Raw genomic sequence first — 27490 nt, forward strand, 5'->3', positions numbered from 1 at the left:
CGCCGCGGCCTCCCGTGGTAGCCGAGCCCGGGCAGGAGGAGCTGGGGCCTGGGGGGAAGCCAGGGACAGCGGCCGGGGTGGGGGGACACCCCCGTAGCCTGCCGGGGTGGGGGAGAGAGCCAGGCCGCCGCCCCCCGCCCCGTCCGCAGCCCCGTTAGGCAGCCCCGCGCCCGGTGTGGGGACACCCCGGCGCCCCCCCCTGCCAGGCCCCTTCCCCGCAGCTGGTGAGGGAGCTTAACACTTGCCCCCTTCCCCACTAACCAGCCAAGGGTGTGCGCAGGCCCCCGGCAGCCAGCCCTAGTAACTATCTAGAAGCAGGTCTGCTCTTTCTCGCTGTGGAACAGAGCTTTCTGGAGCTCCTCCGATACTTGTTACAGGGAGAGGTGTCCTCAGACCCCAGTTCCTGAGGACTGTGAGAATAACCTTTACTGCCGACTCCCTCCTGCTGCTGAGGAAAGTCTTTGCTCAAGCAGAGCAGATAGCCCTTCCCCAGATCAGGTAGTAGTGAGTGTCTTTACAGAGGAAATCCTGTATGCCCAGGAGAGGCAGTTCCCAAGACAGAAATAAGTAGGAGCTTCTGATACTTACCTAGTAATTTTAATTATTTACATCTGCTCGGCAGGTGATAGAGCAAAACAAGGGAGAGAAAGCAGAGAGAGATTTAGCTAGTCTTTCCTTTTCCAGTTGCTGTTAACTGGAGATAAAGGTAATTTCCAATACTGATTTCATCTTCCTTCATCCCAAGGAAGATCCCTCATCCCCTAATCCCAAGAGGGTTTTCTTCAAATACCCCGTGCAAGGAGAGAGGACACACCTCCTAGTTACAGGGAGAGGAAAAGGCAGATTTCACTGATAATATCCACCGAGATAGCAAGAATTGTTTTAGAGAAAGAGATTTTTTTTTCCCTTACGGGCAAGGTGTACCTAGAGAAAAGAGATTTCTAGGTAGGCAGATTGGGGAAATTGATTTCTGAAATAATCTGACCATCAGTGTAAAGGCTGTTTCCCGGGGAACACCCCTTTAGTAGTTAGCTGCCAAAAGGGAGAGAGGATCTCCATCCCGGGATAAAACCAGCAGTTTTAGGGGACTGACAATCCCCTAGCAGATTGTTTTAATACTCAAGATCCTGATTTCATCCACAATCCTTTCGCCCTCGAAATATTTTTTGAAGAAGCCCTTGAAATAGCTGACAGCAACGGTCTGAGTATGGGTCTCAGAGAAGGAGTGTGAAGGGCAGCACCCCAACAACCAGCACTGAAGATTATCCACCTCCCTCCAGAAAATCTTCCAGACAGAGTGAGTGACCACATTATATCACCTCTCTATTCCTAGCTGTCTTCTCTCGCCTTCTGTCCTTGTTTTCTGTGTCTTTTCTTCTCTCACGGTATCTGCATGCTTTTAATCTTTTAGCTCTTTCTGTTTCTGGACCTCTCCCCACCTTCTTTTTCTGTGTGTCTTCTCAGTCTCATTCATTTTGCTGCCTTATGGAGCTAAATGAATTGACCTGATTCTTTCCCTCACTATTTAGCTTATGGGAGACCTTAGCCCGATATAATTGTAAGAAGCCTCTCTGCCCTTTCCCTTCTACTTTCTTTCCCTGGTTTATTCATCCTAGACTCAGCCTTAATTATCACTGGTGTGAATTAATTTCTGTCATTTAGGGGTCATTGAGAATGATAATAGTGGCCAAAAAAAGCTTTGAGGAGACAAGGAGCAGTGATTTGTAGTGCCAGGGTCCAAGGATGCAGCCATGGGGTGGAGTGTCAGTTCTCCATGTGGGTCCTACTATGCTTGTAACTGTGGGAATAAAATCATTGTGCGGTGCAGACCTCACTGTGCTTGGGGTCTGAACCTACAGATCCCCATGCAAATACCCTGAGATGCATGTCCTAATGTACCTGAGGGACTGTGGGGTGAATTCTGGAAAGAGTGCCCTTGGGAGTGGGTCCTGTGGTGCTCAGGGGCTTGGGAATGAAAGCTGTGACAGTGCTGGTGGAACCTGCTCTGAAAGCCAAAAGAAGCCGTTCGGTTGCCACCAGTCTTCATCTGTGTTTTATGCTGCATTCAGGGGCTAGGAATGTGAATCCTAGTGCTAGTGCTGCGTGAACCAAGCTGCTGCTTTTTGTAAATGAGGCAGTTAATTCCCAGCCGCAAATGAGTATTCTGACACCAGCGTAGTGATTTCCTGAGGAATCAAGTCTGAGGGAGATGTCGTCTCAAATAAAGCCAAAGCAGAATCCAGGAGCAGAAGAATCTTGGATGTCTCACATGAGGTATTACTGTTTCTAGTGAGATAGCAGTGAGGAAATCCAAGATCAAATGGCCAGGACAGAGAGCCCTTTTGGAGAGCAATGGTTAAACAGGGAGTCCCTGAAGAAGGAACTCCTTGGTGTAATGTGCTCGCAAGATCAGACAAAAGATGCCAAAGTGATTCCCCATTTTGGCAGAGAATTTTGTCAGCTTCAGAAGGTGACTCTTTCTAAGGGAGGGCTGAACCACCAAGCCTGCATATGTTCTGGGGGTACTGTTAGATGCCCTCCTACCTGTTGCCCTATAGTTATGCAATCAGCCTGTTTTGAGTAGAGCTGTGTTATCTAGCACAAGGGAAGAGATAACTGAGGCATTTTGGCCTTTGTACATTCAAGGGGATAAACTGACTTTTCGTGCTTGTGAGGTTAATTTACCTCACGCTGCCCCCTTCCTCACAGTCATGACTTGACATTTTTCAAGTGCTTTTGCCTCTGATGGATGCCAGGGCACTTTACAGAATATATACACCAGACTTAACAAAATTCTGCTCTTCCACAATTACCTTTCTGCATATGAAACATTTTTTTTCTTCCATTAATGATAAAGATTCTGTATTTGCTGCCTGAGCTTTAAATGTTCTTTACAGACACAAAAGACTGGAAGTGGTATGCTATAGACTAATGGTAATTTATTTGTTAATTGCTGACAAGGCATTCAGTGCTGACTTGGACACCAAATTAAGACAATCTCTGCTCAAAAGATCTCATAATCTAAAACACAGCTATACAAAAGCTGAGACATACTCATAAATTTTAGGGACTAATTTTTCGTGAGCACAGCTTTTCAAAATGATCATGGTATTCACATCAAATGTTTATCACAGGTGAAAATGCAGCTTCCTCTGAGATGGAATACTGCAGCTGCTCTGCACCATTTATTTTATACAAAAGTATCTATGCAAGAAAAAGGGAGAGTATTATTTATCTTCATGAAAGTGCAGGGTACTACACAGACACGCTTAAATGGAAGTGTTATGTCTATAAGAGTTTACATTAAGAATGTTAAACCTGACCACCTAAAATTAGACTTTAAAAACCACATTAATGTACCTTCATAAGCAACCTAATTCTTGTAGATGCCTAGGAACGTAGAGTTGGCTTCAGCATAAGCAATGAAGTCTTCTGCATTTGGGGAAAAGGACACTTAGTTGTGTGTATATGGGTTTGTAAATTTAAATCTGGACTTTCATGCTTCCAAAAGTTGACTTTATAAGTGGAAGCAGTCAGAGTGTCCTGTGGGCACTCAGCTCCCCTCTGAGAACTGACAGTGGCATTTCTCAGGTCAAGCCCTTAAGCAAAATGAAACGAGACAGTCTAAAGAGTTATGGGAAAAGGATTATGTTACTGAAAGATCATGAGGTTGTAATACTGTTTTAGTCTGTGTTCTATAACTTTTTGGGTTTTATCTTGAAGTGTGGCTTTGTAGGCAAGTTTCTAGGATAGAATAAGGAGTCCAAAAAGTTGGAATAAAAGAAGGAAGCAGTTTGAGGAGTTGGTATCTAAGCTTTCAGTCCAAGAGAGGGTTGTGACTACTGTAGTCCTTCTGGTTTGGGTTTTTTTGCTGAGTTTTTTTCCCCCCTCTAAAAATACAGCAGAATGTTGGTGTCTCTGAAGAAATTTATTCTTACCACAGAGGTACAGGTTACCACCTCTTTCCCTAAACTTCGGCTGACCTTCATGTAGTGGGAGATTCCATCTTCATCCCAGTTTGGATCTTTGGCCATTTACTTCAAATGTCAGAAAGGAGGAGTGGTTAATGGCAACTGTGATATGGACAGCTGTCCCTCAAGAGCGGGACTGAGCTGATTATCTCATTTTACACAGCTGTCAGACAGGAATTGAATCTCAGTTATTAGCAACGAAAAAATGAAAAATGCTTCTGGACTCATTTTTCCATTTGCTTCTCCCAACCTTGGGTAGAAGAGTAACCAGTGATTTTCATGCAGAACCTTCTATGTTTTTGTAGCACTCCATTTGCAGAATCTGTTTCCAGGCGATGCTTCAGAACTGAAACTTTGAAGGATACTGTTTTTGGTCTGGGAGGTGTATTAGAGAAGATGAGTGGCCCCTTGATTGATGGGCAGCCTAATGTGATAGCTGGCATGTTTGAACTCTCCAGTTGTGTTAACTCTGAGGCCTAAAGAAAAGCCTTTAATTTGCTGTATTGTTGGCAGTTGCACATGTTATTTTAGCAAGAATATCCAGTTGATGTGTTCAACCTCCAAATGCTTATTGCCTTTGTAGGAGGCAGTATTGCTACTTGCTATCTGTTTTGCTGGTTTTGTTTCCTTCTTCCTTCTAAGGGATATATGATGAACATCAAAATCTGTAACATATTTCTGCCCTGAACTCACGTTTTTCACTTTTTAAAGGCTGTCTGTGTATGTGTATTACTGAGAGAGAGCAAGCATGCAGCAGTATGTTTTCGCAATTAATTAATTGCAAATTTTCATCTTAAGTTTGAAGTGCAAATGCAAAATACTGTGAATGTTTCAAAATTTGGAGATCTCACAGCCAACTTTAAGACCAATTTAATGCTATATCCTGTGATGCTTTGCCAAGATTTGGACTAGATTGTTGTTTTATCCATCTGTTTTGACCTGACCAGGCTTCCTACTATGAACCTGATACTTCCTTAGGTAGGCAGCACAGATTTAAAGGTAGCCAGCAGAGGTTTTGGTAGTGCCTGACCTTTCCTGAATATCTGGGCTCCATAGCATCATGTGGCACTCATGTTCCTCTCCTGCACCTTTAAGGCCCAGCATGTTTCCAGCCTGCCTACTTCTTGATTCTCATTTCCTCCTACACCCACTCCTCCTCTCAGTTGTTCCTGCTCCTTGCATCTCTTCTCTCTTTTGGTCCCTTTGGCATTCTGTCCTATGGTCCTAGAAGCCTAAATGCTGCTTTTCTCTTCATCAAGGAAGCATCCCTCATCTTCTCACTAAGATTCTTCAGTGGCAGGAGCCTTACTGCATCTCACAGGCTCTGGTCTTACTTCTACACCTGCCTTTTGACTTGTTCCTGGTTGCCTTTTGTTAGATTATATGCCTGTGGACATGTAGGACTTTTTGTCTGAGGTTATCTCAAGAAACTTCTTTTTTTAACCGCTGAAAATAAGCAGTTCTGCTTGCCTGGGGAATGGCACTTGGTCTCCATAGTCCAACTCAATTTCATTCTCCCACCCTCTCTTCTCTTCTGGCCCCTCTCCTTCCTCAGGAATTGCTGCATTTTGGTTAGTCGGAATAAAACCCCCTTCTATTACATTCTCTGGTTCCCTCTAGCAGTTGAGGATCTTGGTTTTCAGAGCTGGGCTGAGCATTTTGTGCAAGGCCCAGTACCTCATTCCTCATCTTTCTGAGCTGGTCAGTTTATTTGATGTGAAATCAAGAACCAAGGGAATGTGTGTTCTTTTTTTGGCCTTTTTTATGTATAAGAGAGACTGAGTAATGAGGGACAGGGTGCGATGATGAGTGAGAGCTTTTATACCTCGAGGAAAAAAATATTTGCTTTTTTGTTTTTTACCATTAGCAATTCAAATTTTGTTTATGCTCTCTGCTCTGTGAAGACTGTGGCTGATTATAGCAGAAATCTGTAATTACTGTTAAAAGTTCAAATCTGAATAATTGAGAAAGAATCTGAACACTTTGTGGTCACAAATTAAGAGCAAAGTTCCTGAATTCTCAGTTTCCCCTAAAAAAACTATTGTTAAGTAAAACCAAGACAAATTCTCCCTCCCCATCAGGAACTTGCAGAGAAAATTAAACAAGCTGGTAAAATAGTTATATCTGAAATTCTTTTTATCTCTACCTGAACAATGCAGACAAGGTTTGACTGTAGAGAACTGGTCTGGGTTTTGGGAGAGCAACGTTCTCTGCTGAATTGTGCTGTTCCTTTGCTGGCTGACCTTGGGCTGCATGCTTCTCCATGCATGACTTCCCGTTTATCCTGGAATAGGTTATTGATCCTTTATAAGGGTTCCAAAGTATAAGGATGAAAACCACTTTCTAATGGCTTTCTGCTCTTGCTGCTGATTGCCTTAATTACAATGTGATATTGAACTTAAAACCTCTATATGCCCTTTTTTTTTGGCATTGGGAAACAGTAGAAGCCCCAGTGCGTTTTTGTTTCATTGAAGGACCAGTCACTCCAAATTTGAAAGATTCTGTATGATTGTGTGTAGTCTAGAACTGTTTTATAAGGTGACTTCAGTGTAGATATTCTCACTCCCTTGAAGCTTCTCCTGAGATCTCTAATGACCTTTTCTTGGCCAAGTCTCAGGGTCTCTATTCCATCTTCATCCTTCTTGGCTTCCCTGCTGTTTTTGACACTTGATCATGCCCAGTCTTGAAATCTTGTCCTCCCTTGACTTTTGTGACAGTATTTTCCTGGTTTCCCTCCTGACTATTCCAGTCATTCATTCAGTAGCCTCTGCACTAAGTTGTTTACTTCCCTCCATATTTTTTTTGTCACAACTTAGACACAATGACCCACTTCTAGTATCCTCTCTTTGCTTTTCTTTACCTCCTTCATGCCAGGGATATTAAATGATGCAGCCGTGCATACTACCTTAACATATTTTTTAATTAATTGCTGCAAGTTTAAGACCCCTGAGGCCAGTGTGGAACTTGAGAAAGCTCCTTTGAGATTTGCCTTTGTTTCCTGCCTTCCTCTGCTGCAAGCTTCCACAGCTGGGCCTCTATAACATGTTCTTGCTCTGAACATACAGTGTAGGACTCATATTCCTGTTCATGGCTTGAATTTTTTGCTGCTTCTTTGAGTCTCTTTGGGTAACCCTTGTGCTTCCTCCTTCATTTCCCATCTCTGTCAGTGTGAGCTGTTCTTGTTGGCCTCTGAGAACCGTGTTACCTTTTCGTCTTGTTAGCTTCACAATTGCTGAGGCTGTCCTCCTGGCATGTTTTCTCAACACGTTGCCATCTCCTCCTTGACAAGCCAGTGCTTTGGCTATCATCCACCACATAAGGTTCCAGCTTGTTGTGCTCACTCTAAGGGGCCTTCACATTTCTGTTTCTCCCCTATCTGTCGCTGTCCCTTACTGCATTGTCCTTTGCTGTCCCAGCAACACAAGCATGACATTGTGCTTTTCCATTTTTTGCGTGAACATCTCTTTGCATTCTTCCTCAGCTGACTCATACCTTGATACACACGGGAATATTGCCAGCCAATAGAGGCCAAACATACTGGAAAGTACTTATTTCATAAAACCCTAGAATCATTAAGGTTGGAAAAGGCCTCTAAGATCATTGGGTCCCACTGTTAATTGCATATTTGCAATTAGCAGTTTTCAAATATGCAAATAGCCATTATTTGCATTTTTGAAAATTATTCAAAGGTCTAACTGATACTCAAATGTACTCGTCTTACTGTATGTACCCCACTCTCCCTGGCTCCTTTTGTGAAGAAGCATGATTGCAAAAGCAATAAAGAGCAAAAAAAAAAAAAAGACTGTTATAAACAAAGACACAACATCTTGAAGACTGGAATGTTCAAGGTTAGATCAGAATAATATTTACTTGCAGCTGCAAGGTGACAACTGTGGCAAGCATCTGTGTAGAAGAAAGGGACTTCTTTCAGTGTCTGTAAGGAGACGAACAGAAGATTTAGTTTCTGGGTGATACACAAAATGGAGCATTTAGTGAGTAGGATGCCAAGCAGCAGTACTAGTGTTTTAAGTAAAAAGAAACCATTAATTGTGTGTCTTCTGTGGTAGTGTGGTTCTGAATCCTCTTGAATTTCAAGAGTGGTACAAATCTTTTTGAGTTGTGAGCCAGGCAGGGATTGTCAGGTGTTTTGTCTACTGAAAGAGAGTTCTGTCAGTTTGAGAATAACAGCTAACAGAATAGTAAAAAGGAATTATGTTAAAACAGTGGTTGAGACTTAATTTATGAGCCTCACACAGTATTATTTGATTCTTCTGATCATTCTCCAACTTCAATTTCAGCTGTGCTTTGCTCTCAGACTCCTTTTTAACAGGCTTCTCTGCAGTGCTTTGGTAATCTCAACCCTGGGAGCATGTGCTCTGTGTACATTTTGGGCACGTGGCATTCAACTAATCTGCACTTGATACCGATTTCCTTTTTTCCTATGAATTCAGTACCGAGTTCTTGCTACTGCTTGATACCCGTTTCCACGAGTGGGTTGTGGTTTGTTTCAGCAACTGTTGCAGAGTTCATATTGACTATTTTGTTTTCAGTGGTTCAGCCTTTGGTGAACAAGTTCTGACCACTTGCAGTCAGATTTTTATTTTCCCTGTGTGTGGCTGATGTTCCTTTCTCTACCATAGGAGCCTTTCACTATTGCTGTCATTAAAATGCAAGGCTAACAGTAATTTTTCCCTGAGAGACCCATTTTTTAATGTGAATAAGAATACAGTTTTCATTTATAAGCATGTTACATTCTTTTAACCTGTGTCTCTATATATGTCTGCAATGCTGTGCAGATCTTCTGAGCAAGATAGTGCACATGCTGATCTACTTCTGATGTTGTCTCTAATTTCAGAAACAATCTGGATATTAAATCAGTGTTTACATATCCTCTGCTGCAGGTTTGTTACTGGATGTGATTCTGATAGGCAGGTAAAATTGAAATCCTTCAGCTTGGGGCCTCTCAAAAGGCTGGGGGAAATACCTGCTCTTACCTACCATTTCTCTACCAGAGACTTCCCCGTTTCCCAGGGAAAATTTCATTTCAGATATGTGCTCATAAACTTGACTTATTCCAAAACCAGTTCCCTCTACCTTTCTCAGTGTAAGAGTAATTGTTCCGTTAATATTCTTAAAGCAAATGTCAGAGATTTCTCTCCTGCCTTGGCATATGCTTGGAATTACAGCTGCTACTTCCATTGGTGAAATATTGCGTATGGTACCGAGGGTGGAGGGATGCTGCAGAGACACTTCTGCTGGGGTGATGTATTTTCATTGCACTTCTTCAAAGTGCTTGGTTTACTTTTTACTTCAAATCTGTTATTGGGAAGGTTGTCATGGGACATTTGGCTTATTATTAGAATAAATCTTTTCTAGTAGTCTTATTACAAAGGAAATAATTTCCAGCTCAAAAGTATTTTATGTATACCAGTATTCTCAGTACCATTTACTGTTTCTTTTGACAGGTGTTACATATTCCCCACTTTACCTTACACAGCATCATAAATAAACAAACTGGTCCTAACTTTGAGCACATATTTTCAGACTGTCTTAGGAGTGTCTGCAATGTTTGTGTAGTATTTCTCAATGCTTTTTTTCCCTGTATGTTTATATAGCAGACAACCAAAACATTTGATTAGTTTGTCTTATTAAAATCTGGCAAGGCCCTAGCTATGCTCAATCTTAGCCTGTTATGCCCATAAAGATACTGCTTCTCTTGACATGAGCATATTTCAGGCTTTGGCTATAATGCCATCTGTTGATAAGTTTAAATAAGCAGGTCAGGTTTTGTAAACTATACCATTTGTCAGTTTCAAACAAAGCTAGGACATAATTGCCTTTGGAATTGAATCCTGATGCACTTCCAACATGAGGGTTTGGGTGACTTTATAGTTCTCACAAGACTTCATGTTTCATTAGTACCAAAAATGCCTGCAGAGTCAGTGCTGTTCATTTACTAAATTCAAAATAGAAATTTATAGCCTGCTTGTGTACCTTTCACAAAATGGAGGGAATTGAAAGGTCCTATGATAAATGTGCTATAATGATATTTATCTAAACTGTAATGACAGTGAAAACAAATTTTTCTTTTTATTTTTCTTTGAGACTTAATATGAACCTTATTTTGTTGAGATTTCTATTCATTAAAGGAAAATCATATCTGTATAACAGTTTCATTACAACAAAACAATTAGTCGAGTAATTTATATTAAGCTATACATGGCCTAAAAGTTTTCATCTTCCTCAAACTGGTAATTTTCAGTACCATCTCAGTGTTTTGTGTGACTTGGAGCAGATTTTCCATTCAGGATACCACAGTCCCAGTACTGCCTGTGTTCCATGAAGCAGCACCCTGAGCATTCAGAGCTGTGCAGTCGTGCACCCACAGCAGTTCTGAGCGGGGCTGTGCAGGCAGGACCCGACGCGTGGACAGGTGCACACTGTGACGCTCACAGGCAATAGCACGCCGTGTGCTCCTAGGTGACAGCGGCTTCCTTTGGTTGGATCCCTTTTCCCTTTGTGGCTCATGACTAGTGAGAACCATGTGCCTCCTGTTACCATATCTGCAAGCCTGTAATTGGGAAAACATTTTTTGGCTTGTTCTACTGTTCCCCTAAAAGGGAAGCGTGGTTCTAGGGTATGAGAATTTCTCTTACCTCCTTGCCCCCAGGGATGGGTTTTCCTCCTTTCATAGGGCACTGAAGGCAGAAGGCTGCTGTCAAACTGAAATGCCTTTCTTTTGTCAGTAACATGACACCTATCATTCCTTCCAGGTTAAGTTTCGTTTTATGAAATACCCACCAGCCTCTCTTCCTTCATTTGATTCCAGAAATGTAAACATTTCCTGAAGGCTTCTCACAAGGAGTTACCAAAACGAGGGATAGCAATTTCAGTCTGGGCTGATAATCAGTATCCTCTTTTCTTATTTCTTACATGAAACAAGTATTTCTGTGAGAATGTTTGTTTAGCGAAGATCGGATTTTGAAGTGTTTTAGTCCCGCCATCTTAGTTCACACCACCTTCTTTATGAGGGAAAGTACATATCTTAAAATGGCAAATTTCTCTTCCTTCTAGACTCAGCTAAATTGATTATTTCCCCCTTCTTGTACTGGATGAGGACACAGAGTTTTTTGAGTGTGTAATTTACACAAGTCCATTAGAACTGCCTTTTCTTCACCAAAGTAGAGGCTCCTCATTTCTTCATGCATGTTTTACTTTTACTCCTCACAATGTGACATTATTTCAGAAAGGTTGTAGTCAAATAGTCTTTTTTTTGGACAGTTTTTAAATCTGCTAAATACCTTAGTGACTAGGGGTATCTCTGAGTATATTAGATGGATATTGTTAGTTAGATCACTGGATCTGTGTTTCAGGCACTGAAATTCAAGTGGTCACCTATTCATAGGTGCTCTGCAGCAATGTCTGTCATTGCTTGGTGGTCTGTCTGAGTTTGTTCTCTCAAAGTTCATGTTGAGAAACTTGAGTCTCCTTTAAATCTTTTTGTCATAGTGTTTTGTTGGATCAAAATACTAGCAAATAAAGCAACAGTGAAAGTAAACACATCAAAATGTAAATGTACAGATTTATTCTAGAATAGGCATCTTCTGTAGGCAGTGCGCTGCATTGTATGGCTCCCCATTTGAGTCCCAACTGATTCTGCCTGACCAGCCCTTGAATCCAGCCTTAGAGAATGCTTCAAGCTATAAATGTCTATTAACTCTGTGCTCAGTGGGACCCTTAGTGTGTTGTTCCCCACATTTCATGTGTTTTTCTGTCCTGATGGGCAAGTAGCAGTGATCCTGGGTAACATCTGACTGACTTAGAGTGAGCATTTGCAGAGTAGCAAAGTACAGATTTCTTCAGCACTGCTAAGGGATGGCCCTTACTGTCCTATCAACAGGAGCCTGGCTTGCATTTGCAGCAGGAGCTTCCACTTGCTACTTGCAAAGATTCAAAGTAAGGCAGCAGTTTTCCCAGCAAGCTGTAGGTCTAGTCTGAAGTGAATTAGTGGTTACTAAAAGGTATTCAATGCAGGAGTTTTCTTTAATACATTTTTCTTATGCATTGGATAGATTCTTGTCTGTTTAACTGTAGTTCAGGATCCATGCTTGGCTCGACTTTTTGCATCTCTCTGACCTGACTTGGGATTGTACTGTAACTGTTTAGTGCTTGAGAAATGAAGACTCTGCTGTCGCCTTCCAGCTCTTGATGGTGGTTATGACCTTGGCTACTCTAACCTTGCTTTTTAAATTCAGCCAAATACATAAACAGATAGCATTTACCTTGTAAAGTGGGACATTGTGAATTCTGGTCTTCAACTTTCTTTTTACTTCTTGAAAATTAATTCTGACTTGCTAATGTGGTAGGATTTTTAAAGCACCCTTGATTTCAGTTCCATGTGCTTCTTGCTTATTACTGGTTTTTTCTTTGTTTGAGTGGGATCATAAGAGAAGAGTTCAAAAGATTTGCCAGGCAATAAGCTGGGAAAGGAAAGTTGGAAGAATGATCAGCTGCTCTGGTTTGGCTGCAGTCTTGTTTTATCATGCCATTTAGTAGTGTCAAGCTGATGCACCAAATACTTGGGTCAGGTGAATGAGAAATGCAACATAAATTAACAGTAATACTTACTGCATAGCAAATATTCTTTTAAATCATTTAGTAGCCAATTACACTAAATTATTGTTGCCCTGATAAAGTGTTCTGGAATTGCCACCTTACGTAGTGTTTGACTATGCTCAATTATTACAGATCCCATATTGCCAGCAAATCCAGTAACATGATCAAGTGCAAACTTGGAAAAAAAGGTCTTATTCCACGGCTTTGAAATTTCCCATGTGATTGCTGTTTGGTCTGACTCTTTGCTTTCTGTCCTAAATTACTGTCTAGTGTATATCTTCTTATCTTCTTAAAAAGCTGCTGTGTTTTACTGAAAAGTGTGTTAGTTTGGGGTTTTGGGGGTTTTTTTGTGGTGTTTTTTTTTTGTTTTTTTTTTTTTTTTTTTTTTTTTTTTTGTGGTTTTTTTTTAAGATTTTTGGATTTTGTTTTCTTGTCAAAGATTTTTATAAACCAAGGAATGAAAATACTAAATTTCTTAGTGTGGGTGTAATTTGACCCAATTCTAATTTTGCTTGTCTCCCTGACGAGTGTATTTTATATAAATGCACAAAAGCTTGTGTATTTGATGATGGGGATGTTGCATATCAGCCTTACATTTTACTGCATAGCCAATCATCCCAGATGCTCTACTGACATAACCTGGGCAAACCTGAAGCTCTGTGAAAACAACAGTGCTTTCTTCTGTTTCTTGAATTTCTGGTGTTTCAGATTGGTATCTTAATCTGCCATATGCTTTTATAACCTAATTTTCTTGATTTCTCTGCTTGTCTTTAAAAAGCAAAAAGGGGGGAGGGGGTGGGACAGATAAATTTGTGTTTATTTTACTTTGGAGTTGTATTGTTAATGCAACTGATATTTCATAATGGTTTAACAAGAAGCAGTGGTTTTTTTTCTGCTTGCACCATAGAACTTAAAATTTATATGAGACACTTACAAAATGAAACATTCAACTTAACATTTAGTTCATGTTTGTTTTCTTCCAGGTGGGGTACTACTTTTAATGAGGGCTTTACCTGTGAAGTTACCATGTAAATGTAGCTGTGTTTTGATTGGTCTGTCCGTCCCAACTGGATAAAAATATATTTTTGCTTTTCCCTTGTATTATTCACAAAAGAATAGTCCTGCTATTTTTTTTTTAAATTTGTGTAAATTTCAAATGTTTGATACTAGATTAAATCAGTCAAAACGAGTTATTCAATAACGCTCAACTTGAGGGGCTGGATAGTGGAAAGCCTTTTGCAGCTTGGATCAATTAGCTGTGCAGCAGGTAGTAATGCCTGTCCCAAGTGAGAGTGTGGCAGATGAGTGGATGGGTAAGTTGGTAGCTGATGGGCTTTTCCTTTCCTCCCCAGACATAAAAATGTTTCCACTCACCATAGACACTGTGGTGCTGCAATTGTGCTTCTCAGTCTGGGTGCCTAAGAGTGAGTGATGGTGTTAGCTGTGCAATTAGGACGTGTTTCCTGAGGCCAGGGCTGTGAAGCCACTGCCTGTGGGGGCTGAGGGATGGATTTTGCTGGGGTATTGTGTAGGTGTTTGAGCCCTAAGAGGTGTGGTGAGCACATGCATGGAAATGAAAGGTTTAGCGCATATGAATGCGTTGGAGTGTGGACTTCATTGCTTTGGTGCTGTGAGAGCTCTGGAGTGCAGAAGTGAAAGGTAGAATGCATATGGGTGTGGGGGAAGAATGGGTAGCTTCAGTGTCAAAATGCTGGGTGCATCTGTCTCTGGATCTGTGCATCCACACTGTGTTATTGTCAAATGCCTATTTTTAGAACGAGTATCTAATTGGTATTCATGCAGATGGGTGTCTCCCTGTCTCATCTGATCCACTCATCTGAGTGATGCACTCAGTGGGAGGTGTCTGCTGACGAATCTTTCCTAAGCAGAGTGTGTTCGTGTCAGTCTCTTCTCTCTTACATGTATGCAAGTGTTTAATTTGCTATACAGACATAAGTGTGTTTGTGTGTTTGCCTTGTCTATGCTCCAGCATGCTCAAAGAAAGTACTATTTAATCTTCTGGAATGACTAATTTCAGAAATTAAAGGTATAGAATTTGCATGCCTTCAAGACACGTTTCTTCTCTTTATGCAAAGAGCAGTGCAAGTTATGGCCTTGGAAACTTAGCTCCCTCAGTCCAGACTTCAAGGGATTGCTCCCAGTATAGTAATGCAGCCAGTTGTGAGTAGGAATGACAGACTTTCTGCTGCCTGTCTACTGCAACAGACTACAGAAAACTTAGTGTGCTAAGGGTGCAAGTTCATACAAGTTCATGCTGCAAAATGTTTTCTTCTTATAAAATACTTTGTATACAACTGCTAGCCAGGTGTGGTTTATTTTTCTGAGGGGAAGTATATAATGTTTATGAGAGAAAACATTCTGAGTCTTTTCCTGCAGCAAACTTGTGTGATTTCAGACAAGTAAGTTTTTTCTGTGTCTCAGAATTGGAGAAAATACTTGCCTGCTATAGTGTGAATTAAGCAGGATTTAAATATATATCTATATATTTTTTTAGGAAAAACTGGTTATGGCAGGCAAAGCTTTAACTATTATGAGCTTAATATAGTCTGTTCCAACTTGACATGGTAGATGTAATTATCTATATATAGTATTATGCATGATCTTGGTGTTTTAAAATGAGATATGTAATCCTAGCTCTAAGGAATAGGATTCATTATAATGTCACCTAATGCAAAAAGAGAGGCTAGGCCTCAGAGAGAAATTAATTTCCCCTCAAATTAAGATAGTCCTGACTTTGCAGATGATCTAATTAAATTGTGGTTTGTGTGTGGCATGAATGAATATTCCCTTTTAGCTATGATTTTCCTCTTACCTGACACCGTAAACTTACTGGATCACACATAATCTTGGTGAAGAGTACCAAGGTTATATGGATTATGTAGTAAAGGAGTGAATGTGATATACCTGCTGAAAGGGCTCTGCTTCCCTTAAACAGAGCTTGGCTTTTTACCTGGGAGCAGTGCCCTGGGGTAAGCCTGCCCTAGCAATGTTACCATCAGTGTGGAAAAGCACTGTCCCAGCTGCCCTCAGTACGGATGGTCCTCCCTGAGGCACAGTCATGGGCCTCTTGGAGTGGTGCTGGCTAGCTGTGAGTAAGATAAATAAAGTAGGATGATCTTCATACAGGTATTTGTGATAGCAGGAGAAGAAGGCAAATGGATGTTTCTGTTCTTAGGCTTCCCCTTGTTTGTGTCTCAAGGGTTTCCTTTCCTCTCCTTTCTCCTCACAGATATTCCTGCTTCCAGCAGCATGGCCTCTGATCTGGAAAGCAGCCTCACTTCCATAGACTGGCTCCCACAGCTTACTTTAAGGGCTACTATTGAAAAATTAGGGGGTTCCTCACAAGCAGGACCTCCAGGGTCTGCCCGAAAGTGTCCCCCAGGCTCCCCAACAGATCCCAATGCCACACTGAGTAAGGATGAGGCAGCAGTGCACCAAGATGGGAAGCCACGTTACAGCTATGCCACTTTGATCACGTATGCCATCAACTCATCACCTGCCAAGAAGATGACGCTTAGTGAGATCTACCGTTGGATCTGCGACAACTTTCCCTACTACAAAAATGCTGGTATTGGTTGGAAGGTGAGGGCTTGCATCACTGAAGTACCCTTTTTTGCCTAATTATAAGGCTTACTTTGTTGATTCTATGCAGAATAGCTTCACTGATTAAAATAAGACTGATGGAGAACTAAGTTGACCAACTGGAGAAAATGCAGAGCCAGCAGTTCCATTTTCTCTGAGAATTTTGTTGAACATATGTGATGGTCCACTAAAAAGGAGTGCCCACAAAACCCACCACCACCAACCAAGGAAAACAAAAAAATCCCCCACAAAGCACACATCACTACCATCCTCTGCATCACACTGATGCTATTTTCGTTGCACCTTCTATAGGTGTAGAGGTGGTTCAGCCCCATATTAACCATTTTAATCAGTCCCTTTCCACAGCTTCTGTTCTGCCCCATTCCAGCAATATGTAGTGAGCTTTGGCTTTTTGGTACCATCCTATTTTCTCTGCTCCAGCACATACTCAGAAGACTGTGTGTTTTTGTTGTAGCACTTACCTGTATCTCTTACTCTCTTATCAGAACTCTATTCGTCATAACCTCTCTCTGAATAAATGTTTTCGAAAGGTGCCTCGACCAAGAGATGATCCTGGGAAGGTAAGAAATCTGCATGCTCCTGGGCAAGCAATTTAAAACTGCAGGGAAATAAGCTGGGGTTGCCCTTTCTAACTCATGGTTGGAATTTGAAACCTAAAGTGTAGGCAAAAATGGAAGCAGTAGTAAGATTTACTGCAGTCCTTTGGCTACAGAAGCATTTACTTAAAGGGAACCTCTAAAGGAACTGTAAGGGTTTTAGTAATTATTTTTCTTATCTGTGATCTTCAGTTGACTTTAAAGATACAGGCAGAAGTCAAAAGTGTGATTGAATGTACTTTATTAATTTTGTTTCTTTTTCTTCTTTATCTTTGTGTGCAAAATGTGAGTATAGTCCAACTTGTTCTGCTATGAGAGAGCATAGCGGCTGCTGGTGAACAGTAGGACTGTGATGTGACATCATGGATTTCATGGAGGCAGGATCCATGGAAATGAGAGCAGAATTGCTGCCTATATAGATTGCAAAGTATTTGGTATTGGAAAAATGTGTCATCATCACATAGTTTAAATCTGTAGAAATTATTTACGAGTAAAACTCAAGAATTCAGGAATATGTTGGCTAACTAAGGAAAGCTGTGATAGTACACATAGATTGTAAAGGGGAATTGCTAGCAAAACCAAGACTTGGCATCTTGGCATGCAGATATTATCTTCTGAAAAAACCTACAACCAAACAAGCAGGAGGAGATGGTAGGGGTACGAAGCTGTGTATTTAGACACAAAGATTGTCTCTTCCCCCTCATCCTAAAGTTGCAAGAAAGGACAATTTGCTCAGGCCTTTGTTTCAGGTTATATTTAAAGGACTGTGTGGTGCTCAGTTGGCACCTATAAGTGGAAATAGTAGATCTTTGAGGATCACAGCTCAAAAATACCATTAATTATGTAGCTTATTCCAGGAAATCCTGACTGACTTAAGTGTATATGTTTGCTGGTGTTCATTGGCATGTTGGGCTGGGTTTATAATGAAAACTTGTGCTTGATGCTTATTCAGATTATTCAGATCTTGATGGGAGGTTAAAACAAGCTAAATCCACTTTAGAGTTCTTTTAATACTTAGTCAGAAGACAACACTCATAATTATACGCTGTTTTACATTGAAAGGGAGGTCTAGGGGTTGACATGTACCCCTATCCTCTCCCAGACAGGAACAATAACATTAAGCTGATGAGATCTGTCAAATTTTTAATATCTCCAGGGATAGAGATAGCAAAACTGGGCATTTGTTCTAGTTCTGCACCACCATGATTGTGAAGAAAGTTTTGTTTATATCTGACTGTACTTTCCCTTGCTGCAACTTGTATTTTTTGCCTCTTCTTGTGCTGTACATTTTTGAGAAGAACTTGATTCTGTCTTTTATAATATGCTTACACAGTTGAAGGCAGTGGTTTGATCCCCTTAGCTTTTTCTTGTCCAAGCTAAAACAGACCTCTCTGTACATAATTTGTTTAAGTTCTTAACAGTGGTTTTTTTCTTAGCCATCACGGGTCTTCTGTGGATGCTTGAAGTGTAGTCTCACAATCATGAAAAAAGAGCAATCCTTCTGGCTGTCTCTGCCAAATACCAGCGTTGAGTTGGTTCTCATGAGTTAATCATAAATTCAGATTGTGAGGAAGCCACTGAAAGGAGTGTGCAGGCCTAAAAGAGTTCACTCAGCTTGGATCAAACCATCCTTTTGTGTCCTGTCTCAAGAGTGATGGAAAGTAGAAGATTCTGCCTTCCACCAGTAGCATTATTCCTCATAGTTCAAAGCAACCCAGTGCAAGAAAGGAATCTCTTGGCAACACCTGAGTCTCAGTTGTGTGAGGTTCTAGAGGATGGTCCTTGTGGTCCTAATGTTTAGTTGGTGCTGCATGTCTTGAGTCAGCAGCCCCCTACTTCAGGAAGCTCTGTGATTTCATCATTCATTCACCCATGGGTTTTCTTTCCAGGGCTCTTACTGGACAATAGATACATGTCCAGATATATCTCGCAAGAGGCGGCATCCTCCAGATGATGACGTGAGTGTTTTTCTTTCCCCACAGCGTGGAGTGGGCTGGGAATTCCCTTCCAGCACCAGACCATGATAATGTTTTGGGGTCAGGGTGTATAGATGGGCAGACAAAGGCCAGGACTGAACTAGTATGTATGTCCTGTTGATTGCCTGTTGTTGCAGCTATTCAGTAGCAAAGTTAATCTTGTCTGAAGGCCTTTATCCTGACTTTTCAGTGACTAAGGCCCAGTCCTCCTCTTTTTTAAGCCATGAACTTCTACAGCGGGGGAGCTGGCTTCCCATCTGCAGTTTCACTTCTCCATCTGTTTTTGATTTCTGCTCCTTTCCTTCTCTCTCTCTTCCCCATCCACAGATACCCCAAGACTCCCCAGAGCAAGAGGCAAGTAAAAGCCCCCGAGGGGCTGTTCCAGTCAGCACAGAAGCCTCTTTGCCACCTGAGGCCACCCCTCAGATGTCGATCCAGAGCACCACCCCCATTGCTAACTACAGTCAGGTGAGCTGTGGGGAAAAGGATAGAAGTGGGAGGAAAAGGAGAGTAGGAGGGGTGCATGAATGGAAAAGCGAAGTGGTGAGGAGAGGGAATTGTGAAAATTGTGATATGGAGGCAAAAATAAAAAGAAGGGAAGGAGCTGAAATTGCAGAGATAGAAAATAAGGAGGAAGTGAATTTTAGCAAAGGGTTGGATGGGGATAAGGATAAAGGCATAATGGTATTAACTGAAGAAAAGGCTGGAGCCATTGTTCTGTGGTTGGTGTTCCTCAAGAAAATGGCGCTTGGGAAGATTTGTTGGAAGATGAGCTAAGTGATATGGGATATCAGTGCATGTTCTATGTGTATCTAGTCTGATCTCTGTCTCAAGCTGACAATCCTAGTACAGACTGAAGGCCTTTTTTCTGCCTCCCTTAGCAGGGTGCAGGGCCTGTGGATGTTGCCTCCACTGTAGCAGGGGGGCAGGGCCGTGAAGGGGCCGATGTGCCACCTCCGCTGTACAGTGCCAACCATGACTTCAAGTTCTCCTACTCTGAGATCAACTTCCAGGACCTTAGCTGGTCCTTCCGAAATCTCTACAAATCCATGCTGGAGAAATCATCTTCCTCTCAGCACGGTGAGTAACTACATGCGTCATGTGGGGTGGGCAGGTATCTGCCCACACAGTCTTGTCCATTTGGCATCTCTCAGATCTTTCCTCGTTTAGGAGCCTGTGCAAACAGACTTTCCTTCTTTGGCATGCTGTAATTACTTCTGCCAGGAGCTGATAAGAAATCTGCACGTCCTTTTATGCATTGCTCCCCCTAGTTCTCTCAGAATAAAAAAGCACAATGATTTAAAAATGCCGTGTGTTGATACAAATGCAAATACTAAAATGGCAGAAGCTGGGAAAAATGAAGTCCTGAAGAAAAGCATGTCAGAGAAACATTCACAGTCTGTCAGGCTAGAAACCGTAAGAGGGAGGGGATTGTTGCATCTGGAGTTTCTCAGAAGGAGAGTGGAAAATCATCATTGCTCAGATCTGTTAAAAGTAGGATTGTACAAGGCCTTGGAGAATTGAGCTTTGTGGATTTAGAGCAGAGAAGAGAGGGCCTCCAACTCCATTCATATCTTGCATTTCTGGGAGTGAATAAGCAGCCAGAAGAGGGCAGAATCACTTCAGGGATGAGATGTCCATGGAAAATACTTCAGAAAAACTTAAAGCTCTTTCTGCCTTTAAACACTATTCTAAATATTCATCTGATGTAAAAAGGATTATGTTGTTACATGAGCTTTTTGCCTGTGCTATCAGCCATCACACAGTGCAGGCAAAGTTTGTCACTCCAGAAAGGGCCTCCTGAACTTGAAGCTTCAGTGAAATAAAAATGTATATACTTCCACTGCTTTCATGATGCTGGCACTCCTAGTAGGAGACTGTTGTGTGAGGTGTTGTAGTATGAGCAAGCTAGAAAAATGTAGAGAAGAACCTTGGCTTGGTGTGTTCCTCTGATTTTACAAAGTTAGCAGCTGCTGGCTTTTCCCCTCCAAGCTGTAGGCTGCATGACAGTGTAGGAAAACTTGCAGTTTTTGAAAAAATTTTGTTGGCAACTTTTGAGTCAGAATGGCAGTATTCATCCTTTTCCCCTAGGACAGTAGTAGGATACTCGAAGGGTTGATGTTCAACCTAGTGAAAATGTGAGGCTTGCTTGCAGATGGTCAAGTAAAGGTACTCAAAGGAAGAAGCGAGTAGCTCAGGTTAATGGCATGCAGTGCCCCTGACTGGTTTTCCACAGAGGTTCCCCAGTGTATGGGGAGAATGGACAGGGGAAGCAGGTGTAAGAGATATGCTGAGCTCCTGGTGTTGGGGAAAGATGGAAAATACCTGATGCTCTCACGTGTAGGGGTTGTCTGGAATACAGGATAGAAATGACGCACCCAGTGAGTCAGGAGGAATGAAAGTAATAAAGGAGCCCTGGTGTGTGCAGTGTGCTCTTTGTACAAAAGCAGTCTTTTATGACCTCTTATGATCAATGTGAGAAAAATTGTGAAGATTCCTGACCAAGCTGCTTGTAAGAAGGGAACTGAAGGGAGTCTTTGGAAACAAGCAAGTCAGATGCATTAAATTACCAATTTCCTAAATGTTGTACTGTTTAAGTATGCTTAATGGTCATTTATAGGAAAACAACATGTGCTTGACATTTCAGGAGAGGTTGGGTTACTTTGGTAAGTCTAGGAAAAAATCCAGGGAGGAACTTAAGTGCCTAACGCTGTACTAAAATCCTTGTGGGTCTTTGTTGTAGAGCGTTTTGTTTTGTGTCTGGAGCACAGCAAGGGCGTAACTGCACAGGTGATGGTTGCTGGCAGCCTGTAGAGGGCGCTCCTAAAGCTTCATGAATAGCAGGATGAGCAGTGTGAAATTAGAGCTGGATAATGTAAGCAGAGGTCTGATGCAGGGTCTCTTAAAGCTCCTTCCTCTTTCATTTACTCGGCAGGTTTCTCTTCACTCCTTGGTGACATGCAGCCCTCCAACCACAATTACTACATGTACCAGCAGCAGCAGCAGCAAGGCCCCTCCTCAGTGGGTGCTGCTCCCCCACTCCACACTCCAACCCCAGAGGGTTGCCCATCCCAAGGAGGGAAGCAGCAGGGTGGTGAAGGTTATGGCCCTCCGCCAGTGATGTCCATGCACCCGCCCCCGATGCAGCATGGAGGTTACCACCAGCATCAACAGCATCACCCACACTCCCACCCACAGCAGCAGCCACACCAGCAGCAGCAGCAGTCACAGGCTTCAATCAACAACGCTGGCTTTGGTGAGTCAGGGGTGATGGAAAGCACGGATGGGGAAAAGGGAGCAGTGAGGAGCAGCCCCCAAACAGAAATCCCACAAGTGAGCGTTCCCTAAGTAGTGCCTACTTGTGTGTAGAAAATGGGGGAAAGTCAGATAGGCTTGAAATCTGAGAAGGAAATTGCTTTCTTACCTGGAGAATGGAGGATATATCACCCTGGGTTTGGGATTCTGTTAAGGGATGCAGCATAAAATCAGGGCCTTAGTGAAAAAGGAGATACCGCCCCTGGTTTTCAAGGGGGAGAGGATTTCTAGCTGCTGTAGCATCCGGCTCATTGGTGAAGAGGGGCCAGTCTTTATAGGGGTGGAGAGGAAGGGTGACCTGTGTTGTATTAATCTTGTCCCTGTTTCATTCCAGCGTTTCCCCCTGATTGGTGCTCCAACATTGATTCCCTGAAGGAAAGCTTCAAGATGGTAAACCGGCTGAACTGGTCTAGCATTGAGCACTCCCAATTCTCAGGTCAGTGTTGGCCTAGTGACTAAGGCTAGTGACTCAGTGACTAGGGCTGTAGTCTAGAACATGCAAGTGCTGTGCAGGGATCTATTTTTCAGTGTAACTGTGGCAAGTGCCTGGATTTCTCAGCGATTCACCTCATTTTTAAAAAGAGGTGTCCTTCTTCATGGGTTCTGTTAAAGATCCTGAAGTGCTTGAATGAACACTGCAGGATTTGGAGCAGGGAGAATTAAGTCATGAAAGGATGTCAGAAAGCTTACTGAGCTTTTTCCTTCCAACTTTTCTTTGCCCTACCCGAGTCAGTGTGACAGTATCTTAGATGTGGAGCTTTTCAGGAGTGTGGCGACAGATTTGAAACAATCAAGTTTGGTTTGTGAGGAGGAGGTAGGATTTAGGGACAGAAGACAAATTCTTTGCAGGGAAGATCATAGTGTGACTGCTGTCTTTGACACTCTCCTCTGTCCCCTGCAGAGCTCATGGAGAGTTTGCGCCAGGCTGAGCGGAAGAACTGGACGCTGGATCAACACCATATTGCCAACCTCTGTGACTCCCTTAATCACTTCCTTACCCAGACTGGTCAGCTCCCTCATCTGGTTGGCCCACAGCAGCCCCCTCGAATCTCTGATTCTTGTGCCCTGAACAGTGGCAAACAGGAGCAATCCATGAACCAAGGTAATTAGGAGGAGACTAAAATGACAAGCAAATGAAGGCCCAATTCTGTGAGTATCCTAAATGACTTGCAGCCTTACCAGGCAATGCAGCACTGAGCAGCTCAGAGCTGTTCATAGGAACTCAGCCTTCTCTGGCTTTAAAGAACTGAGATGTCTGATACCCCTGGTCTGGACAGACTGCTGTTATGTGATGCATGCTATTGACAGGCAATCTCCAGGCAGGAATATATTTAAAAGGCAAACCTGGAAGAGGAGAAGAGGTGTTTTTTTTAGGTGACAAACAGAGAGGAATGGCAAGATAGAGAGTTTGCTATTCCAGATGGCAGGAACAGTAAAAGAAAAAGCTCTTGCACCCTTGTTGGAGAAATACTGTACAGAGGAGAAGGGGATACATTCTGAGGAGGGGATATGGTGGTCCTGATAGAACTGTAATGGTGTGTGTAATCTAATACTGAACTAAGTGGATGATATTGAGCCAGCTTGTGGTGTTTCTGGATGAAAATTTTCTTCTCTTACAATAATATAGAAACTCCTGCTGGTTTCAAGAACAAGATCCCTGACCAAGCTATAGCTTGGAGTTAGGACTCAACAGCTGAACATCTCCTCAGTATCCTGTGGGTCTGAGTGAGTTGCTCTGTGGCTGAGCTGCCCTCCAGTCAGGGCCAAGACTTCTGACCTGAACATTAACACTTGTTTTTTTTGTTTTCTTAATTCATTTCCTTTCACAGTGAATTCCTATGGTCAGCCCCAGCCTCCCCATCTCTTCTCCGGGCCATCTCCTATGTACCAGATTTCTACCCAGGACTCTCCAGGATATAATCGCCCAGGTAAGGGGTGATGTTAAGGCATATTACACCAATGAATATTGAAGAACTGATTCCCAACCCCTTGGTGCATTTCTCCCAAAGCACTTAGTAATCAAATGGAGCACTATGGGTAGAGAGGGAGCATGGACTGCAAGGGACCCTCCATTCACGGCTGTGTTATAGCTCTGGGAAGGTTTAGGATTTCAAAGGCCTGATTTCTTTCACTTCACATAAGCAGTCTTCTAGCTTAGCCTTACTCTCAGTTAGTTGTTCAAAGACAGTTAGCTTTTCATGAGAAGCTTCTGTTGATGAAGTCATTGGTGCTCTATCAGCAGTCAGCTATGAGGTAAGTAAAGGAGGCTGAAAGGTAACTTCTGTAGAAGCTGCTGGAGAATTTCACAGCAGAACATTCCCACACACTGGTAGATGCTGACAGAGATTAATGCCTGTAGTGTTCTTGCTTGTTAGACTGTTGGAAAGGAGAAGGCCCAAATCACTTTTGATTTCTTTTGCCCAAGGACCCACTGTGAAGAAACATGTAGTTTTAGAATCTAACTATCCTCTTTCCTTTTTCTTCTTTTTTCTTGTTTTTGGCTCAGCTCATCATCTGGTCCCTCGGCCTCCAGGGCCTCCTCCAGGCGCCAATGAGGAAATCCCCGATGATTTCGACTGGGACTTAATCACCTAGCAAGTTACAGACTTGATAGCCCGTCCTTTTTGAAGGACGTGGGAGGGGAGGGGGACATGGGGTCAATGGTGTCAGCACCTCCCTCCCCAGCCTCCCTGCCTTGCCTGTATATAGATATATATTCTCTATCTCCGCCAGAGAAGCCACCGCAAGATGCTGCCGAAGATAATCCTTCCTTGCGTCCTGTTTTATCTTCTTTTCTTCTTTTGTTTATTATTATTATTGTTATTATTATTATTACCAATAATTGAGCACAGCCCTCCCCCTCCTCTGGTGGCCTCAGACGCATCGGATCGGCTCTTTCGTGTTGCGCAGTGCCCTGTGGAGGGCGGGAAGATGGGTCCTTGGTGCCATGAAAAGACCTTGGAAGGCTGAATCCTCGAGTGCATCTTTCTCTGCCTCCGTTATTTTGCGTTTAACAATCCCTCTTTCCCTTCAAGGTGGCCGGTGAATCTGTTGTATTGGCTACTGGAGTGAGAGAGCCTAGTGGACCCTGGGAGCCTGTAGTTATGTTGTTTCATAAATGTTGTAAAGGTCAGGGGGCTGAAGGGACACTGGAGGGGTGATCTTAGCTCTGTGAACTTGTTGCACCAGCAGGAACAGCAAGAAAATAAGTGGTGTTCCCAAGTACAAAGAGAGGGTAATCCCTGAGGTAGGGAGAGCTGAGCTGAGCTGAGCTGGGAGGGCAGACCTGAGTTTGGAGAAAGGAGAATGTAGCAGATACGGTGTTTCAGCAGAGAAGTTGGGTTTCAGAATGTGGTCCCATCTGTGAAGACTGAGAGGTTTTGAGGGAATCCTGACCCATTTCCTACACTGCCTTTTGCAGTCTCTAGGTGAAGCCTACATACCCATCAGGTAAAAGAAGCAGTCAGGGGTGTCACATGTGATTCAGCAAATTCTGTTCCCCAGAGCTTTTCATTTCACCCCACACCCTTTCAAGCCCTTTTTCAAAATATGTAGTGAGGCTCTCCCTTTTATATGCAAATTTGGAAGTTTACTCTCATCAGTATTTGTCCAATTGTTATTTGATCCTCCACCCCTCATATTTCTTTGGAGTCTGTCCTTGCCTGTGGCTGAGAGTGCCAGCAACAGGAGTCTGGCTGTGTAGGTGCACATCCTCCGTCAGTGGTTCCCACTTGGTGAATGGGCTTGTGGTGGGCAGAGTGGGGCTGAACTGGGGGGCTGCTGGCCAAGGGCTGAACCCTCTGGTCAGGGACTGAGAAGCCCCTGCAAGCAGTTTTTGTAAGAGAGGCATTAGGGGAGAGAGGGTGAATCAGGGCAGGGTTTTGAACTGACCAACCAAAGAGTGTAGTATGAAAGGGAGGAAGGTGTCTTGGACCCCTTGCAGTTCAGCTGGGGAGATGATGTAACCTAGTGTAAATCCTGAAGGATGAGCTTTGTCAGCATGTGCAAATCAGGAAGGTGGGAAAGATGCAGGAATGGGAGTGAGCATTTAGGTGCTTCCTCCCCAAAGTTGTGTCCTGTGTTCCCCTTCTTTTCTCGTATGGCTCCGTTCTGTCAAACTTCTTGTTTCTTCTTAATATTTTATAAAGCCTCCCCCCAGCCCTTATTCCCTATTTACCAGTGAAGGGAACAAATGTGGAAATAGACTATCATGGCTTCTTGACAGACCTGGAGCACAGGAGTAAAGTAATAACCTCTCTTCTGACTGCAGGAAGGTGGGGAACTAGCACTGCTTTTTAAATTTGCTGTAGGGATAAACCAATTGGAAATTGGATTGTTGTCAGGGAAGCAGGGTCTCATTACATTGGAAAGGGGGAACAGCACTTTTATTTTTTTCTTTTTTTTTTTTCCTTTTTTTTGAGAATTTTTTTTTTTTTTTTTTTTGGATTTTTTTTGTTTTGTTTAAGTGTGAGTTTGGGGGGGGGAAGTTCGTCATTGAGCATTTCCAAGAGAAATGAGGAATCCCAGACAGCTTCAACATGGAGTCAGCTGTTATCTCTGCTGCCTCAGGATGGGAATGATACAGCTTTGGAAGCAAGTGTGATAGGTTTCTGTGGAAAGTGGCACCGGCAACAACAAGAGACAACTTACGGCAGGTGCCAGTTAAGTGTTTTGCAGTGGACATTACTGAGAGCCGGCCCTGTGGAAGTCTGAAAACACCACCGGAAGCAAACCAAACCAAGATGGCTCCTTCTGCGTATCCAAGTGCTCCTCATTTGCATATTTGCCTCATTTGCGTATTAAGTTGTGCCTCATTTGCATATGTAAATACATGCCGGTCAGTGTGCAAATTAGCCTCGTTCCTCTGCCCCTGAAATCAGTGTGTGTTGTTAGTGCGTGGTAAGACATCGATGGGTGGGTGTGGAGCTCTGCGGGTGCGCTGGCACCGGCCTGCAGGCAGGGCAGGGGGGCCAGCCTGGCCCACAGAGGGGTCCTGCAGGCCCCTCCAGCCCAATGTGGCCCCCAGTGCTTTGTGTCAGTGGTCAGGGAGAGAGGGGCGTGGTCTCACGAGTTTATTTTTGTGCATGCTTTCTTAATAAAAAGAAAAAGTGAATGTTTATGGTTTAACTGTTTTGGTGCCAGTATTGATTTTTTTCTTTCAGCGGCGCCTGTCAGGATGGCTTGGTTCCCACCTTAGAATTTGGGTGTGGACGTGGCTAAATGGATGTTCTTGAGATGGAGACTTTTTAGGATTTTAAGAGCTGAAGGTTCTTCCAGCTGGCTGTTCTCAGGGCGGTGAGATCTGGAAATCTTTCCATTCATGCTCACCAGAATCGCAGAGTGAAAACTCTACCAATGCTTAGTGTCTATTTGTCTTACTGTTTGTTGGCCT

General features: G+C 42.9%; 1 protein-coding gene across 2 annotated transcripts; it reads left to right on the forward strand.

Annotated features, from left to right (window-relative positions):
• FOXJ2 (forkhead box J2) lies at nucleotides 1-27211 on the forward strand. 2 transcript variants are annotated; one of them, XM_058018597.1, is made up of 11 exons: nucleotides 1-1297; nucleotides 15838-16190; nucleotides 16697-16771; nucleotides 18697-18765; nucleotides 19111-19251; nucleotides 19668-19863; nucleotides 21719-22039; nucleotides 22433-22534; nucleotides 23000-23200; nucleotides 23928-24026; nucleotides 24605-27211. In XM_058018597.1, the coding sequence occupies exons 2-11, from the start codon at nucleotides 15858-15860 to the stop codon at nucleotides 24691-24693; spliced, it is 1626 nt and encodes a 541-aa protein (XP_057874580.1). In that variant the 5' UTR covers nucleotides 1-1297; nucleotides 15838-15857; the 3' UTR covers nucleotides 24694-27211. The 2 variants fall into 2 exon arrangements, with proteins under 2 accessions (XP_057874580.1, XP_057874579.1); XM_058018596.1 differs by having other exon boundaries at nucleotides 2-1297; nucleotides 19665-19863.
• The last annotated feature ends 279 nt before the right edge of the window (nucleotides 27212-27490 follow it).

Source organism: Melospiza georgiana, chromosome 2, assembly GCF_028018845.1.
Source record: "Melospiza georgiana isolate bMelGeo1 chromosome 2, bMelGeo1.pri, whole genome shotgun sequence".
Taxonomy (NCBI): domain Eukaryota; kingdom Metazoa; phylum Chordata; class Aves; order Passeriformes; family Passerellidae; genus Melospiza; species Melospiza georgiana.

Excerpts from the sequence above, each read along its gene's own strand:
- FOXJ2 (XM_058018596.1), top strand. The coding sequence starts at position 15,858 with ATGGCCTCTGATCTGGAAAGCAGCCTCACTTCCATAGACTGGCTCCCA. Across the intron at positions 19,252-19,664 it reads CCATTGCTAACTACAGTCAG|CAGGGTGCAGGGCCTGTGGA; the intron begins GTGAGCTGTGGG and ends TGCCTCCCTTAG. Across the intron at positions 22,040-22,432 it reads AATCAACAACGCTGGCTTTG|CGTTTCCCCCTGATTGGTGC; the intron begins GTGAGTCAGGGG and ends GTTTCATTCCAG.